Raw genomic sequence first — 18,852 nt, 5'->3', positions numbered from 1 at the left:
CTGATTCCCGCTGCCTCTCCGCCGCCCGCCCGCTCTGCCCGCCGCTATGCTGCGCGTTATCGGCGCCTCGCATCCTCTCCTGCAGCCCGCAGCCCGCGGGCGGCGCGTACCGTGAGAGCCACCGCGCATCCCTGGCGCCGCGGCGGGCACCGGGCGCACGCAGCTGACGCTGACCTGTTGCAAGAGCCGGGCTTGTCTCGAGGATTTTTTGTCTGGGTCTTTTTTTTTTTTTTCTATTTTGGGGTGGGTTTTTTTGCCTTCTGGACGGGGGAAGTTTGCTCCCTAGCCTGTGGCCCGGCTTCCTCCACGCCCTTTCCTCCTCCTTTTCCTCCTTTTTTTCCAGAATCCGCTGCCTGGGGCCAGGAGAGGTCTCGCTCGTTCCCCCCGGCCCAGCGCTGGAGCCGGGGGCGCCGCACGGGCTCCGGGCTCGCCCTTTCCCCCGGCGGCGGCGGTGGGGCGGCCCCGGCAGCGCCGGGAGGCTCCGCGGGTGCCCCGGGCTGCCACCATGTCCAAAGTGGCGGCGGAAAGTTGCGGGGCGGCGCCGGCCGAGGACTTGTCCAAGGTGTCGGACGAGGAACTGCTCAAGTGGAGCAAGGAGGAGCTGATCCGCAGCCTCCGCCGCGCCGAGGCCGAGAAGATGAGCGCGATGCTGGACCACAGCAACCTCATCCGCGAGGTGAACCGCCGCCTCCAGCTTCACCTCGGCGAGATCCGCGGCTTGAAGGTAGCGGGCTGGGCAGGGTGGGAGCCCTGAAGTTTGTGCGCTGTCTCCGCGTCCCCCGCCCGTCCCGCCGGGAGCAATCTCGTCAGGTGGATGGTCTAGGACGAGCCGCTCCCGACAACCGCATGAAAAGTGGATGAGGGCTGGGGTGAATAGCGTTTGATCCCGCTTGATAATCAATCAAGTGTCCGGCTAAGAGGTGACCAGCTCTTTGGCAGGCTGTGGGGCATAGCTGGTTTATGCTCTGCCCCAGTACTCTTTTGGGTTGATAAAAACGCTGAAGCCTTGTCAGTTTTGTGTTAGACTTCTTTGGTTTTGAGTGAGGTCGAATGACCCTGCCTGAAGTGCACGAGAAATAAGGGTTTGTGTAGCTCACTCTGTTTTCTGTCACTGCTTTCAGATGACTTAGTCTGTCAGGAAGGCTGGTAGGATGCTGGAGAGAGTTGTCTTTTCCAGGATGCAGTGCAGTGTGTGGCAGATGATGGCGAATCCTTGGGCTTGGGACGATCAGAACCAATCCCTGATTTATTGTCTGAAAAGACATCTGATAACACATCTCTGATCAAACCATTCTCAGTTGTGTGCTTGTGCAGGCTGCAGTCAGAGGCAGACCAAGTTTTTAATGGCTTATTCCCTTCTTAATTTCACTCTCCTGGTGGTTGAGAAGCTTAGCCTCTAATGCTTCCTTTCCAGTTCTGAGGACTGGGAAGAAAGTATTACTACTTACAGAGCATTACCTTGCTTGTGGGTTAGAAATCTAGAAAGTTACCATAGAGTAGGCAGGGCTACAGAACATTTTCTGGCTTATTGCTTTGAGAATTTTCAGGAAATTCCTTCAGTGATGTGAGGCTGGAGGGATGGAGACAAGAGACAGAGATGCGGAGTGGGTTTTTGAATTATTCCAGGAAAGTGCATTAGAAGAGAGTTCTTCACTTGTAGAATGGCTTTAAATTACAGAATTATTGGGGAAGTGTCTTTGATAATAGTGTGGCATGAAATAAATAGCTTGTGGGGGGAAATAGTGCCTGTCTCCCAAGTTTTTATGTTCTGCAAAGTATGAGTGTCCCTTTGGTGGTGTCTGAGGGTAAAAAAGACCCACCCATGGCAGTATTGAGTAAAACTGAAGCTTATGTTTAAAATATAAGTTCAGTGACTACAATAGTATCTTTCTCCCAGTTACCTGCAAAAGTATCTGGATTTCTGCATCTTCCAGATAACTGATGAAACACACTTAGGATGGATAGGAAGGAGTCACAAATTCCTCTCTCAATTCCAAACTCTGAAGTCTTGTTTGACTTCCGTCTTTTGTTCAGATGCCTCAGTTGGAACTTTCAAAAAGAATCTGGGAGGAGGAAGTTTCTTGAGCCCTGTATTAGTGTCTGGAAATCTCCCTCCTTTGTCCTGTGGGAAATAACTGCTCCATGAGTAAGAAAGACCAGCTGGATGGGTGTCTTCTGCTTCCTGATGGAGGAATTGTGGACTTCCACAACTTTTTTATTTCGCTGTAGGGTCATTTCAAGCATCTCTCACTAGTAGAGGTTCATAAGGACACCTTAAAACCTCACTGAGATTTTTTTTTTCCCATTGTCAAATACAGGCTGAAATTGTTCAAATTCCAGGTTGTTTTGAGGCAAAAATCAGACAAACACAGGCATTCATGCACCTAAATCCAGTGAAATTACAGAAGCCTCCTTTTCCTAGGAAACTATGCTGAGACTGTGTTTCTATAAGACTGACTTTTTAACAACTGTGGCTAATCTCTAGCTGTACTGTCATGCATAAGGAATGGATATGTAGATGATGGGAGAAAGATAAATATGGTCACAAGTCCAAACTAGAAGGATAAAATTCTAAAAGTGTTTTTATTCTGCTGTAGTAATACCCTGAGCATTTTTACTTCAGAGCATTTGCTTCAGACTGTTCCTCACTTAGAGAAGGGCGTAGAATCATGTACTTCATTTTGTTAGGGGTGAAAAAATCTATTTAAGCAGATTATTTCGTTTCAGAGTGCTTGAAGCAATCCTGGTCAAGTGATGACTGACAAGGCTTTTTATGCCAATCAGAAACAAAATCCAGCAAACCTCAATTTTTTAAAAAAAATCTCTAAAATTGTCATCTTTATATGTGACTTATGCTTTAGGGAATAGGGAGTATAAATGTTAATACTTAATTATTTAAAAGAGATTACAATTTCTGATGTACCTTGCACTTTTATTTAGCAATAACTCTGCAGGTGAGTTTTTCTCAGGGGAGTGAGATCATCATGAGAGCACTTACAATCTTTGCCCAATTTGGGAGCTAAATTACTCTGATATTTAGCATGAAAATTAATCAAACACCTGAAACTCTTCCGCTGTATCAGAAATTATAAATTAGCTCCAAGCTAAGGGCAGTTTTTGCTGGACAGCAGCTTTGTTTGCTCAAAGCACAGTGCTGTTACAATGTGCCAGGTCTACACATGGAATTATTTATGCCTCACTGGAATGCTTAAATATGAGTTTGCAGCAGCGCTGTTCGCTGCCTATGTAACAGCTGAACATCACTTCCTTTTTAGACACTCCTCTATCATGATAATCTTTCTTTTAAAGGACATCAACCAGAAGCTGCAGGAAGATAACCAGGAGCTGAGGGACCTTTGCTGCTTCCTGGACGATGACCGGCAGAAGGGCAAGAGGGTGTCCCGCGAGTGGCAGCGGCTGGGCAGGTACAGCGCCAGCGTCATGCACAAGGAGGTGGCCTTATACCTGCAGAAGCTGAAAGAGCTGGAAGTGAGGCAAGAAGAGGTGGTTAAGGAGAACCTGGAGCTGAAGGAGCTGTGTGTGTTGCTGGATGAGGAGAAGGGTGGAGGAGCAGGCAGTCGGAGCTCCATCGACAGCCAGATCAGCCTGTGCCAGCTGACTGCCGCCAGCACGTACATCAGAGATGTTGGGGATGGCAGCAGCACCTCCAGCACGGGCAGCACAGACAGCCCAGACCATCACAAACACCACCCGAGCACCAGTCCGGAGCACCTGCAAAAACCTCGGGGGGAAGGAAGCCCTGAGCATCAGAAACACAGGAGTATCAGCCCGGAGCACCTGCAGAAGCCCAGGGGTTCTGGCAGTCCTGATCATCACCTGAAAGGGCCGAGCCCTGAGCATCACAAAACCGTTGTCAAAGTACCTGAACAGCAAAAGCACAGCAGCAGCAGCAGCCCAGAAACTATCCCAAAGCATGTTTTGAGTAGTAGCCCTGAACACTTTCAAAAGCAGAGGCCTGGTGGTAGCCCTGAGCATCAAAAGCACAGCGGTGGCAGCCCAGATCACCTTCAAAAGCACACGCCCAGTGGAAGTACAGAGCACCTGCACAAGGTGAGGGGTACGAGCCCGGAGCATCTGAAACAACACTATGGAGGGAGCCCAGAACACCTCAAACACCTCAGCGGAGGCAGCAGAGAAGGTACCCTCAGGAGACAAATGATAGATGAGCTGTCCCCTCACCACAGGAGTTTGTACAACGGAATGAATGGTGGGTCAATACTTGGAGCAAGAGCTCATTTTAAAAATTACTAAGGCAGTTTCGGTGTTACTCCACCGATTTCTGCGGCAGGGATGATGTTTGATGTGAAATGAAGGGCAATGAGTCTGGTGTCACCATTATTCCTTTAGCGTGTGATTTAACTGGAGTACATGTTTGTCCATCCAGCAGGTGTGGGGTAGATTAAAGAATCAGGGGAAGAGTACAGTTTGAGTTTTGGTGTAGGGTGTCAAGGAGAAGCTCTCAACCCTGCCCCTGCTCTGTGGTTGGTAGATGTAAACTGTTTGTCCCTAGGTGGATTTGTGTTTGCATAAGAGGAATTGCATTATGTTTCTTGCCCTGCCTATATCTGAGTCAGCAGAGTGGAGGTGAATGTCTCCAGTTTCATTTCCACCTTCCTCATCTGCCTTGTCTGTAGCTTTAAAGATTTTAGAATTTCCTGTTTATTGATTAAAGGCTTCTTATATCCTTTTCCATAAACTTTGGAAAAGACCCCAGACAAAGACTAGAAAATAATATGATAGCTCCTAAAGCTTTTCAAAGCCTTGAGTTTGCAGATTTTTAATAATGACAGATTAAAAATTTGGGAATATTGAGAAGAGATTTCTTTGCTATTGTTGTTGCTGCCTTTTAGAAAGGGTTCCAATAAACATGCCTAGTTTTTAAGAGCTGTGTATCCAGACTGATGGAAAAAAAATGATGTATCTTAGGAGAGTCACAATGTAAGTATTTTGTTATTTTGAAAGCCACAAAGTTCAGACATCCTACTCTGCTGTAGAAATAACTCATTTTAGACTTAGCAGAACTCCTATAGCCTGCTGCCTTGTATTTCTTCCACGTGCTTTGGGATGTTCTCATGAAGGCAATTAGTGTCCTTGTTGAAAACCCTTTTCTCAGACCTTTACATGTAGATTTGAAGTCAAGCTCTACAGAAAGTGATGATTTTGCCTTAGCAAATTGTCTTGGATGGAGTTCCTGTGTTTCCATTTCATAAGGGGCTGTGTGAAGCTGTGTTGGCATCAGTCAAAGCTGCTGCTTGTTGGATCTGCTTGTGAGATGGGTACTGTCCTCAGCCTTTGTCACACTGGTCCAGTCACCTGTTGGGATTAACTTGCACAATGCCCTCAGTTCACCCCTCTCTGCAAATCCACACTGTGTTCAGTGAAATAGGTATTTTTGACAGGGCTGACCAACCCCAACACAGTAAGCATAGAGACTCCTCTTTTTAAAGACCTTAAAATTATTAAGGTGACTGTGTGACAAATTTGTGAAGGTGTGTAATGCAGAAGTTATTAAAGTTGGTCGTCTACAAATTCCATTAAATGCGGTATTTTTCCCAATTGAGTTCTTTGTGTTTACTATTGACCTTCTGTAAGTAGCACAAAGTCTGGAAGCAGACTTCCTAAAAATGACTTGTTTCTTGCACCCATGATGTTCAGTCCACCACTGTATATGTAAGAAGGCGACCCAAGGTTTAAGTATGTATTTTTAAAACTCACAGGGGAAGGAAGATCTGGTTTTTCTGCTGCCAGCAGTGTAGGCTTTCTGTTTGGTTGGGGTTTTTTCCCCCCAAGTAGCCTTGTTAAGAACCATATTCCTACCAGTGCAGTGAAAGCAGTTGTTACTTTATTCCTGAGTTGACTGGCATCCTGTGTGCAGTGTATTTCAGCTGTCAAAAGATTGGACTCAGGCCACAAGGTGCTGGAGAGGACAGCTGGTGCTTTGGGAGGCTCTTTATTGACTTTAATCAGAGCTTTGCCTGCCCTGTGCTTTATATAATCACTTTTACAGAGAAGTTCTCTTTGGTCTGACAACTTCTCTCACCAGAAAGTTGTCAAACCTCTCTTCTTTCATATTTATGTAATTTGATGCAAGCTTGAGGTTTAAATCTGACATCTGTCTGACCTTGATCAAACTTGGTAAGACTCTTGACAGCTCTGCTGTGAAGGAAAGGCTTGAACTTGAGGGAAATACTTGGCCCTCACAGAAAGGCTGAATCGTTCTGGGTATTTTATGTTTTGATTTTGTCAGCCACTGTAAAGTTATGTGGAACAGTTAATATGGAAGTGGTAGAAGTGCTGGTCATTATCATTTGTTATTGTTGTGAAAATAATGTGTACATCTTAATTTGGATGTTGTGTGTGTACCTGACCCTGCCAGCTGTGTGTAGGTGATAAAAATCCTGATCTTGTAGTAAGGAATGGTGAAATTGTGGCGATGGGAGTTAGGAAATGGCCTGGAAGCCTGGTCCTAGACTCTCATGAGCAATACAAAAGGACAATATTTTTATTGTGATCCCGAAGTCATGCAGTGAGTATACGATATCACATTGGTGGAATTCAGTACGTTTTCAAATTTGGAGTATTTCTAGCTGGCAGATGTTTACACATCTGTGTCATGAGTTTGCAGGGCACTTCTAAACTTATTGTAGTTCTTGTGGACTGTCATGTAAGCAGCAAGAGTGAAATGCTGGTGACCCTAAATGATGGCAAAGACAAACATGTTTCAGTATTTAAAGGAGTAAAATAAAGTATTTTAACTGTGTAGTCAGAATTTACTAGAGTCAGTACAAGCCTGTCCCATCTTCCTTTGACTCTGAATCATGTCTGAGAGAAGTTATTCCTCTGCATGTCAAACTTCATTCCAAAAGTGTTGTACTCTCTACCTGGACCCGGCGTTCCTAATTGGAAGCGTGTTTGTGAACAGCCTGGCTTCTCCTGGAGAAGTGAGAGCTTCCAGCAGCTTCCATTCACCTGGATTTGTGATCCTGGTGACCACAGGGAAGCAGTGGATTCCACAGGGTGGTGTTCCCTCTCCCAGAAGCGGGGCTGTACGTAAAGATGGATCAGAGAGTTTGCAGGTTCCTCACAGACTGCAGCTGTAGTCAGAGCAGTTGCAGTGTAATATCACAATGCCCTCAGAAATGTGATGTGCAGCTGGAGCTGCTTTGCAGGCTGTGTTTATGCATTAATCATTGGCCTTCATGCATGTTTTAAGCTATGCGGGAAGTTACCTCAGCACAGCTAAAGGAATAAAGGATGAGGTGATAACATTTCCTTTCATAATTCTTCTCATCTTCTATGCTCAAGGGTTTGATCTTGGTGTTTTTGCTTGTATGACACGTCAGTTTTCATTTATAAGTTTTATAAGGCTTTAAAAAACCCCTCTACTTTACGGTTCTCCTACATATTTTTCTGAAATGAGTGTCCTTAGCCTTTAGGGTGATAGAAAATGGGATGGGAGAGCTAAATTTGGCTCGGTGCCTGTTAATTGAAAACACATGTATTTAATTCTAGAGGTTTTAACCAAATAAAACACGATAAGTCTTTTGATGTAATCACACCTAAGTGTTCTAGGTAATGAGAACAGATGTATTTCTAGGTAATAAGAACAGAGGTATTTGCGATAGAAAGATTGCTGAAATTAAAAAAAATCATTTTGAGAAGAGAGCATTAACACACCCTAGAAGAATATGTGACAGTTTAGCTCTGACACAGATATCTGGTGTGCAAGTGCCTCTATAAATTGATTTGCTTTCAGCATTTGCAATCTAAGTGTTGGCTTTTTAATCTAAGTGATTTATTTTCGGCTTTCTATTTTAAGAAGTCCTTTGTTTTACTCTGAGCTTTGACTTTTGTGTGAAAAGAAGGTATCCAAAGGCTTTCATGTGTGCTTCTCGCTTCCTGCTGAGGTTATTAATGAAGAGAAGTCAAACTGCTGACTAACACCTCCTGTACTGCTGGAGGTGTGAGGGCTCTTGCAGAATGCAGCATCACCTCTCCTTGAGCAAAGGTGTTTGTGGGCTAAACAGAGACTCAGCATAAATCTTGGACACTTTCTCTTATAAATGCACTTGTGAGAAGGAAAATTAAATTAGAAAACACCGCACTGAGTAAAATGGGGAAACTGCAGTGTGACTCTAAAGAGAAAAAATGCACAGTGTTACTGAGTTAACTGGTACCCTCTCTGTGCAAACAGCAACCCCTCTCTGGCCAAAGAGTGGGATGATGTCACGTTTCCATGAATGTTGCTTACAAGTTATGTTTCTTAAAGTTGAGATGCAAATAGTCTGCTTGTCATTAATGGCCCTGCACAGCACTCTGTGTATGAGTTGACGTGTAGGTGGCACCTACAACTGCACATCCAGGAGCCTGAGGCAGCAGTTCTTAATTTTCAGTGTGACCAAAGGCTACAAGGATCAGTAGAATTTTTTTCCTTGACGGTATTGTGATGTCATGTTTATTTCAGGTATTTAATTTTGAAGTGTGGAGCTCTGAAGCTTTCTCAGAGTCTGTCAATTGAACTCTGTAGGTTTGATCGTCAAACTTGTAAATTGGTTATAGCTGTTACACACACTGAAAGAGAACTGGGGCATGAGATGTGAATATGGATGTGACTACAGCATGCTGCATTTATTACCCAACTCGGTTTTTTGTGGAGTCATTTATCATGTTGAAAATGTGTTCTGTAGTATCAAAACAATCAACCTACTAGAAACCCACGTTGTAGGACTTTTGGGGGAGGTTTACAATTCCGTGTCATTTAAGGATTACATTTAAAGACGTTTACGATGTCCTTAACTTCACTGACAAAATTCCTTTTTATTTGAATGTTTTAATGTGTGGTGGGTCATCCCTCCAGCAAAACTCTTGATATGTTAATGGCAGAGTAATGCCTCTCACTGGGGAAAACAGCCTGGTTTCACTCTGGATGCTCAGCACTGGTTCCTGCGCAGGGCAGAGGTTGATCCAGGTGGCAGACAGGTGCAGGGTTTGCTGTTCAGTGCTGTGGCACTGCTGGGTGCAGGGGGACTCAGCTGCACTGCCCCTACTGCTACGAGACTGACAACACCCCAGCACTTCCCGGGAAGTCACTGCTTCCAGGTTTTACGTCTTTTCCTTTCTCCCTGAGGCTGCACATCCCGCTACAACAGGCGACTCTGTTTTGCACTTAGGCCTTAGTGCTGATTCAGCCGTTCTTTGATGGAAGCGAGAGGCAGAGTAGGGAATAGAAACGTGACCTTTAAGGCATCTCCAGTGTACCTCGTCTGTCTGGGAGCAAAGTCCCTGTTAGTCCGTGAGAGGTGAGGCGAGACGGAGTCGGTGCTGCCACGGATTTGGGAACGGGTCCCGCAGTTTCCCCAAAGCCCCGAGCAGTGACTCCCTGCAGCCCCGGGAGCAGTGCCCGTCTCGCCAGGGTGTTTAACTGGGATGGAGAGGAGCAGCAGTGCTGGCTCCGGAACTGGAGACGAGTGGCCGTCCGTCTGGTGTTCGGAGTGTCAGCTGGAACTTCCCTACCACTTCCCCCGGAGCTCCAGGAGGGAAAGGCTGCTGGTCAGTCACACCACAAGGGTCAGCTGGAACTTCCCTACCACTTCCCCTGGAGCTCCAGGAGGGACGGGCTGCTGGTCAGTCACACCACAAGGGTCAGCTGGAACTTCCCTACCACTTGTCCCTGGATCTCCAGGAGGGACGGGCTGCTGGTCAGTCACAGTGCTGGGCCCCACAAGTGTCAGCTGGAACTTCCACTTGTCCCTGGATCTCCAGGAGGGAAGGGCTGCTGGTCAGTCACAGTGCTGGGCCCCACAAGGGTCAGCTGGAACTTCCCTACCACTTGTCCCCGGAGCTCCAGGAGGGACGGGCTGCTGGTCAGTCACACCACAAGTGTCTGCTGGAAGTTCCCTAGCACTTGTCCCTGGATCTCCAGGGACCTGCCCTGCTCCCAGCCCTGTCGTCCCGGTCCCCCTGGGATGGAGCTGGCCTACCAATCTTACTTCTGTTTTCTTTTCTTTCTCTGAGCATTTTTGAGAAACAATGTGTTTTTCTGAGTTGTGCCTTTGTTTTGGTGTAGAGGTACAGGAAAGTGTAGAGAAGCTTATTTCTTTTTCGTGGTGATGGGGTCAAGGTGTGAACCATTTGCCTTTACCTCCGAGAGCTTACCAGCAGTTTGCACGGCTGTTAGTGTTGTCTGCCTGAAATAAGTGGGCACGTTTGTGTGTTACTTTATTTTACTTAGTGCCAGAATGGCAAATCCTCACATTAAAGTCCTGTCTGAGTCCTTGCGTAGAGTACCTTTAACAGGACCTCATGTATCAGTTCTTCACACAGCTTTTGGAGTTAGTGTTGTGAGCTTAGAACAGCAAAATATGGGATTATAAATATTAGTGATTAAATTGTAAAATTCTCTGAACTATGGCACTTGTAATGGGGTCAGGATATTACAATAATTTTGGTGAGTTCTGCTTGTTTAAGACTTTCAGCCTTGTAGTGTGCCTGTCAGAATGTCCTGTCTTCTCTTCACCTGTTAATGGAGGGTTTTTTTAGTTTTTAAATTTTATTATGAACTCAGCAATGGAGAGTTGTGCAGGGGATACAGTGGGGTTAAGAGTTAGGGAAAAGCATGGCAGGCACTGTAGTGTGGGTTCAGATTTTGTACTGCCACACACACACAAAGTGCAGGGATGTTGACAGGAGTAAGGGACAGTGAGGCATTCCAAAATACAGGTATTTAATGAGGTGTAATAAAGCCTTGTGTACATAAGAAAATTACTGTGGCAGTGAAAATTCATTGGCTTTTGTGCTAGTAAGTTATGCCTTAATTAGTAAACTGAAGCACAGCTTATCTTGGGTCATATTGTCATGCCCAGAGATATATAGTTACTGAGGGAGCACTGAGAATTATTTTCAAGTCATGATCTTGATGTAAATCTTGTCTGCCTGTGCTTCTTCACTGGTTAAAGGGTGGTCTCTGAAGAGAATCAGCTAGGACCGAAACACAGCCTTGAATTTTGCTTAATATAAATAATCTGTTAATAATCTTAATAAATGAGAGGGAATGGGTTATACGAGTATAACATGGGAGGCGAAGGACATAAACTAAAGTTGTCCTTAAAAAAATAAGCAGTAATGATATTACTCTGTGTATATTTAGTGGACTTGTAAATTTATTTAAGTGTTTTGAATTCTGCATGGCACACGGAGGAGGGTCGGGATTGTGATCTGAGATGTGTCTATGAGCATTTGGTATGCAGCATGGTGTGTGCAAATTTATTGATTGTGAATGTGAAAGCTGCTATCTTGAGCTAGGCTGTCCTAAAAGATGAACAGTTCTGTGAAGGCTGTGAATAACAAATAGTCTTAGTTCTACTCGTCATTTCTGCTGTAAAATTTCAGGCATATTTGCATTGTTTCAGTAACATTCATGGGGAGTGAAGAACCCAGCAGCTCTGGACCTGTGTAGTTCAGCAAGAACATGCTTCTTCTACCTTTTATTTTATTTGCGTGATTCACGTGAGCTTAACTGGTTTGTAAAAGTCCCTATAATAAATGAAGTGGTTATTTGGACCACTGAAACAGCAGTGTTCAAGCACTGTCAAGAGTAAAAGCTGTATCATAGCTGAAAAAGCCCAGTGGGCCATGTGGTAACCAACAATATGGAATGTCTCCTAAAGGTCTGCATTTTGGTACTTCCCCAAGGTGACACAAATTATTCCAGACCCTTTATGCCTGTAATATTAGACATCTCTAATCTGATCAGTAGTGAGATAGCTCCTTCAAATGTTTCACCTCAAAACTCACTGGATTTCTTTTACTGCATCTCTTTAAGCTCCTGCGAGCTGTGAAAATTTGCCATGATCAACTGTGGAGCCTGTACCTGTGACTTGGATTCAAAGAAAAATATCAGTGCTTTCTACAAAGGGTACAAGGCTGATTCATCACTCCGTGATAAGCTCCCACTTAGACCAAGTGCAGATAAGCCTGGAGAAAAGCATTGATCCCTGACCCACATCCCCTCTTGGCTCCTGAGTCTGTTTTTGGTTTAGAGGGAACAAACTTTAATGATGTTCAAAATCCATCTTACGGCTTTTGTGGTCTGCAAACATTACTGAGGACATTAAGATGGGCTTCTAAAAATAGCGTTGGATTATGAGAAACAAAAAGAACCTTCCACTGGAGGCAGATGAATATATCAAGCACAAATACATGAATGCTGGGAGGCAGAACCTGCAAATTGCCTCAGATGCTTCTGAGGTTTTGAGCACTTCACTCCTTGTTGGCACCTGACTTGCACCAAAATGGGATGCCCAGACAGAACAAGATGCTTAAATATCCTTGCTCATGCAGTGCTCTGAATGAAGTCACTTGTCTCTCACTGTCAGTTGTCTTATTTACTTGGGTCCATTTTAAAAATTTATGTAACCTGAAGTTAAATTTTGAATTCTAGGTTTTTGCAGTGTCACTAAGTCCATAATGAAAACATGACAAGAAAGCATTCCAGCAATGATTTTTTTCCTAACCAGCTCTCCAACCACCGAGACCAAAAGCTCTTCAGTGTTAACTGAACAGCAGAAGATACCAAATCTGTGTCTCCTCCAGGTACAGGTACTAAGAACTTTCATTCATTCATTCATTCATTCCTGTTTTTGGGACTTGATGCCTGGCCTACACTCCTGTCCATACTGCTGAATGCTACACTGTGACCACTTAAAACCACAGCACATACAAATATTTTGGAGAACTATGAGGACAAAAGCTCATGAGTTTTTATTTTAAAAAAAATCCTAATTTCAACTTGAGGGCATTGGGATTTACGTGTTTTAGCTTCTCCATGAATGTAATCAAATGGGAAGGCTTTTTAAAACTTATGAGTGTACTGGAATGTTACGTTCAGCCTGAATTGCTGGATTGGCCAACAGCATGGAAGTGACTGGTCAGACTGTCTTGAGGCATGGATCCCAGAGTTTTATGCTGTCAAGCCACTCTATCATCCTGGATTTGTCAAGAACAAGTTGGACAGTGTTCACTCCTTGTATTGATCATAAATACTGCAAATGCATCCAGTTGTATCCATGGAATCCCTGGCTGGGGAACTCCAAAAGGAGATGTAGCAAAAAAGGACTTGCATGACCCACTTTAATGATAACTCTACAGCAATGCAAATTAAAGTGTATTTATGTATCAGTGTGTCCCTTTCGGAGCGCAGCTCCAGCCTTTCTAAATCCCAGGCAGCCTCTCCATAGAGAAACTGCTTGAGAAGAATTGAGGCAGCAGTCAAGCTCACACAGCCACACACGTTCCCAGGCTGGCTCAGCACAGAGGCACAAGGCTCCCAGCCCCAGAGCAATTCCCAGCAGCGTTTATTCCATGTGCTGAAGGTGAATCCGGATCCAAAGAGGGGGAACGTAGTTTTCCTTGGTTATATCGGGTCTGAGGTTGGTGGGTGGTGCTGGGGGCAGGACAGGGGGCCAGTGGCCACAGGGGAGAGAGGAACAGGACACCAAGCCCCACAGCCAGTGGGGAAAAAGGGAAAAGGGATGCCCTGGGAGGAGTGATGGATTTGTGAAACCCAGAGAGAAGATTGCACAATGTCTGCAGGGATCCATGGGGAGAAGCCTTTTTTACACCTGGGGTATCTTTAATTTTCACTTTTCCAGGGCAGGGCAGCTGGAAATTCCTTTAATGGCACAAGAGACTCCACATATTTGCTTATCAACTGCCACCTGGAAATGTGTCCATCAGGCACAGGAGTCACTTTCCTGGGTGACATACTCTATTCCACCTTTCCTGGGTCACATGTTTTTAATTTAATTTTTTTTAACTAAAAAAACTGAGAGTTGATTCCAGTGTCACTTCGGAAAATGTATATTTGAAGGATTGGTGAAGAATGTTTGAATGAGAAGCAATTTCTATTGGTGTTGAGAGAAAAATACTGTTGAATTTATCAATGAAAAGATCTATAGTTTAAATGTAGCAACCTTAGCTGTATCTGCTTTGTGCTTAGTAGAGCTGCACTTAGCACATGTATTTTTGAGTCAGTTGATGTTAGATACTAATCCTGCATGTCACTTAAACCTAAGATTTTTGTATATTCCTTGTCCTTCTTGCAGGGGAAACAGGATCTCGACTGCAAAGATAGTCAGGTGATGCTTGTTTTCAAATTTGACACACTTTAATGCTTTTAATACCTCCCCAGTTTTGTTAGATTTTTGATTTATTTGTTTGTGCAGTGCTGCTTAGAAACACATGATGCACAGGAAGCAAAGAGGCTCTGGAAAATCTCGGGAAAGAATCTGTAGTGAAAGATAAAAGTTACTAGTAAATTTTTTATTCCCTGCAATGAGAAAAATCCAAGTAGTGTTTGCATTTCATGCCAAACACTGAGGCTTGCTGGTCTGTGGCTTTGCCCATCAGGTGTCAGGAGAGTTGGCTGCTGCCTGAACCAGCAGCTTGATTTGCATCTCAGCTCATGGAACTACTGATATGAGGCCCAAGTGCCAAATCTGTGTCCCATCATATCTGTGGGAACATGGTGGGAAGGCTTCTTTTGGGTGAGTTTGTTCACTGCTCCAGAGGTGTCATCAGCACAGTCTCAGTTTGGCCACACCCAGTGACATCTGCTGCAAACACAGAGATAAATTTCAGCAAACATGGGTTTCTCTATTTTAATGGTGTAAATCAGAAGTGGCTCTTTGCCCTACAGATTGCAGTCCTGTTTCTGAACACCATCCCTTCAGCAACCTAAATTCAGGATTCATCTTCTTTCTGAGGGCTTGAGTCAGCTCAGATCTGTGGAGAACCAGGGCTGGATGAGATTTTAGGCCTTGGCTTGTCACCTGTGGGTCTGTCCATCTGTGTCTATTCTCCACGCCATGGAAGGTGTGCCCTGATGGCAAACCAATCAGCTGGGCTGGAGGCTTACTGTGTGGCTGTGTGGGATTTTGGGGAGAGCTCATCAGACACGGAGGTAATCAGATCTTGCATCCTGTTTTGCTCTGGTTTTGTGAACACGTGTATGTGTTGTGCAGAAAACTTCTCCCTCTGAGCACAAAGACAAATGCTGAAAAGCCCAAACCAAAGCATGTGTCAGATCTGAAAGCCAGCAAAATAAATGTTCAGTGATACCTGTTTTCACAGGTTCACGGCTTATTCTGAGTTGGAAGGCACCCACAGAGATCATTGAGTCCAACTCTTTAGTAAATGGCCTGTATGGAGATTGAGCCTACAACTTTGGTGTCATGTGCTGAATTCAGCATCAGAGGGAAAGACTGAAAATCTGTAATATTGGTCATCTGATTAGCAAAATTTATCCCTCTTCTGGAAATGGCTTTTGCAGTATGTCTGTCCTTTTCAGGGCCAAAAGCTTCTGCTTTGGTTCATGCTGCAGAAGCTTTCTGGGTTCCATGGTGTCCTGTGAGCTTCTGAAGGGCCAGAGCAAGTCTGCGAGTCCAGAGGTGGGGTGCCCAGGGGAGAAGAGGAGGTTGCTGGTGGCAGCTCAGTCAGTAAAAATGTCTTTATGGAGGTGAGACCTCCATGTGTATAAAGAGCTGTGGGTGTGCTGTTGCCCTAAGCAAATGCTTACACTTGTCAGTAGTGCCTGGTTCCCACTTGTAGCTCTTATCAATACTTCTGGAAACAATTTACCAACCAAATATTATACAACAAATACTGTCATCACCTGTGGATTAAGAACCATGAGCTAAACAAAAGACAAGACAGGATTAATCAGCCACCAACTAATGCAGGTTTCCTGAGATTTTGCTGCTGATTATTCCTTTGCATCATGCCAGTTTTCTAATAGCTTTATTCTTAGCCTGTTTTCAGCATGGTGTAGAAACTGGGGCTGAAATCACTCACATGCCTAGAAAACATCTTTATGAACAATCAGTTCGAGACAAACATTTTCAATGTGTTTCCTTTCAAAATCAACTTTTGAGGCAATGTTTCCTTCCTTCCTGAATTTCCTGAATTAGGCTAGTGGGAAACAAAGCTATTTTTAAACCTCTTTTGTGTGTGCAGCAGTCCAATTGGAAGCTGTTAATGTACCTTTTACATTTACAGGGCTGCTTAAAGGTGTCCTGGCACACAAAGTGATTTCCAGTGGGTCCACACCGAAGGGCTGTGATAGCTTCACTCGAGGAAGCCCTGTTTTCTGTCCTGTGTCTGTGGCCTGTTTTTACTGTTGCAGAGTAGTTGTGTAGCTGTAGTTGTCTTGATTTGGAAAATGAAGAGGATGGTAACCAACCAGAGGCGTGGTCAGCCCTCTGCTGGGGATTTCAGGCTGCTGACTGGTACAATCCAGAGGAGCGTTCGTCTTCCATCAGAATAAAATTTGAAAACGAACATTCTTAGCTTAAAAAACGAGAGAAAACAGTATTTTGGCAAGATGGTCATCTGGCCCTCAGCATCCCTCAACAGTGTGGCATGTTGTGACTGTGCCAGGGAGGAGGGAAGTGGCGCTTAGCAGATATAAATCTCCGTGGCGAGGCTCAGGCTGAACATCTGTGACTTGGCAGATGTGGAAGGAATGAACTTGGGATTTGGAGCTGTTCTGGCTGGCTGCCAGCAGACTCTGTTCCAGCAGGTAGGTGGCTGCTGCTCTCTGTCAAACACTGCGGGCTGAAGTGTTTGCTTCAAGTCCTGTGAAGCTGGGGCTGTGTTCAAAGGCCAGGGCACTGAGGAAAGGTTCTCCCTGCCTGTCAACAGCTGGAGCTTTCCTGTGCACAGTCCCTGCAGCAGGGTCAGTTCCAGAAGGGCTCGGTGCAGACTCTAGAGCTCCCCAGTGCTGTGCACCCCGTGGGGAGCCGGGGTTTGACATCCCGGGATGAGAGCCCAGACATTCCCGGCCGGGGAGATGCGCTGACAGGACTGCAGCATCAATCCATCCTGCTGGGGAGCACAAATTCCTGCAATTACAGCAGCGTCCTGCTGGGCCAGGCAGCCAGCCCTTAATGGCCCTTGCAGCTGAAATGTGCTCTGAGTGCAGTCTCATGTTTCAGACCTGCGCAGAGATTAAAGAGACATTAGTACTGCTACTATTTTCGTCTTAATTACAAACCAGAGCAAACACCAGGTTGTGTGTCCTGAGCGTGATTTAGCAACCTGTTAGTCTTTTAATTATCTCCTTCCTAATTTGATTGCTCTGATTATTTGGTATTTGAAATAAGTGTGTATTTTTAAATTCTCATGGCAGTAACTTTTGGAAAAAAATTAATTGCTTTTCATTTTGCAGACATTTTGTCTTTCGTGCTGAAGTACAGGAACATATGGTGCTACTTCTGAGGTAGCACTTGTCTAAATATCTTAGCTTGTAAAATTTTCTGCAGAGCCATATAATTTTCTCCTGTAAAAACATTCCTACTGTATTTAACTGGTTTTATATCTACTTAATGGGATTATCACGTTTTGGTAATTGCGATCTTTTAATGGATGTGGGTCAAGAAATGAGACTCTGAATCCTGAATAAGAAAAATGAGCAGTAAGTAGTTAGAAATTCAAAGACAGTAGTAAGAAATAGTGATAATAGTACAAAGAAAATAAAATAGTTTATCAAAATACATCCCGGGTATTTTGAAAGGGTGAAAGCAGTAGTTTTATTTTTAAGCTGAACTCTTGGGCTGTCAGTGGCAGGCAGTAAACCTGGAATGCTCTGATAAAGTGTCCAGAATCCTCACGTAGGGGCTGGGAGCTGGTTCTGTCTCTGTGTTCAGTGTGGTGAACACGCTTCCCAAGTGATGGTGTTCCTTCTGCCTGAGCCCTGGGAAGCTTGAGTCAGGAGCATGCATTAAAAAATGTAATCCAGCAGCACATTCATCTCTATACAATGAAGGGAGACTGGAAATGTTCCTGAGTGTGGCATAGCCAGGAGAGTCAGAGGAGTGGAATAACAGGAATATTCTGTATATTTTTGTCTACATTGCTAGACTCTTACCCAGCATGAGAGATGATTAGTGAGAGGCTAATTGGCCCGTTAAATAAACATATTTAGAAACGTATAAAGATACATATCTCGGGAATGATGCAGATCTAAACCCCTTCTTACACAGCAGTGGGAAATGCATTCCAGGGGCAGCGTGCCAGGCAACTTTCTGCTGCCTTGGACATGCTGAGCCAAGGCTGGAGCTCTTCACAAGGCAGGAACCTTGTAGAATGCTGCAGGGATGAAGCAAGTCCAGGAGAAGAGGGGCTGGCCCAGTCGTGCCTGGGGGCAGAGCTCTCTCCCCTACAGCATCACAGATGGAGCAGCAAGTGAACAATTGCTGGAAGCGGAAAGGCAGGAGAAGGATGGACTGAACAGGATCTCCTTTCTCCTGCCACTGGGCTCAGGGCTGGTTGCCATCTCCAGGGAAACATCGCCCAGATGTGGGGGTAGCTTTTGTGGCTGTGATGAGAGCAGGCTGTGTTTGATGCTGGAGGTTTGGAGTCTTACCCTGCTGAGTGCAGACAATAGAGTTGCTCAGAAAATAGTTTCTGAGGAGGGCTTTTTTGAGAAGAAGAAAGTGGATGAGATCAGACAGATTCAGAGTTTTACCTAAGAGTGCATAGGTTGTAAAGTGAAGGACTGAAAAACCAAAAATGTTAGAAGGACTCTGGGCAAGGGAAAATGTCATAATCCAGTTACTCGATGTTGTGTTATGTTGAAATTACCCTGTTTTTTAACAGTCCCAGAAATGAAGGTGTGGGAGAACAGAATTAGATTACAGGATAACCAGAGCTGCAGCATTTCAAAGTTTGAAATGGTAGGAAAAGCTGTAGATAATGATCACTAATATATCACTTGTTTGTGAGTGTTGAATACAGCTGAAGGGTTTCGTTAACGACTGTAGCTTTTCAGTCAGT

At 44.8% G+C, this 18,852-nt stretch overlaps 1 protein-coding gene across 5 annotated transcripts in view; it reads left to right on the top strand.

The window, feature by feature from the left end:
- Positions 1-239: 239 nt before the first annotated feature.
- The window catches only part of CCDC85A (coiled-coil domain containing 85A), a 68,818-nt gene continuing 50,205 nt past the window's right edge, over positions 240-18,852 (top strand). Inside the window, exons 1-3 of one of the 5 annotated variants that reach the window (XM_066316587.1) lie at positions 404-724; positions 3,310-4,228; positions 12,461-13,192. In XM_066316587.1, the coding sequence (XP_066172684.1) occupies positions 506-724; positions 3,310-4,228; positions 12,461-12,498 (1,176 nt within the window). In that variant the 5' untranslated portion in view covers positions 404-505 and the 3' untranslated portion in view covers positions 12,499-13,192. Of the gene's footprint in view, positions 725-3,309; positions 4,229-11,842; positions 13,193-18,852 lie in introns of those variants that run through there. The other 4 variants (XM_066316588.1, XM_066316590.1, XM_066316589.1 and 1 more) reach the window with 4 other exon arrangements.

Source organism: Sylvia atricapilla, chromosome 3 (genome assembly GCF_009819655.1).
Source record: "Sylvia atricapilla isolate bSylAtr1 chromosome 3, bSylAtr1.pri, whole genome shotgun sequence".
Classification (NCBI taxonomy): domain Eukaryota; kingdom Metazoa; phylum Chordata; class Aves; order Passeriformes; family Sylviidae; genus Sylvia; species Sylvia atricapilla.
The sequence above is the reverse complement of the archived record's forward strand: the minus strand, read 5'-3'. Positions and strand labels throughout refer to the sequence as shown.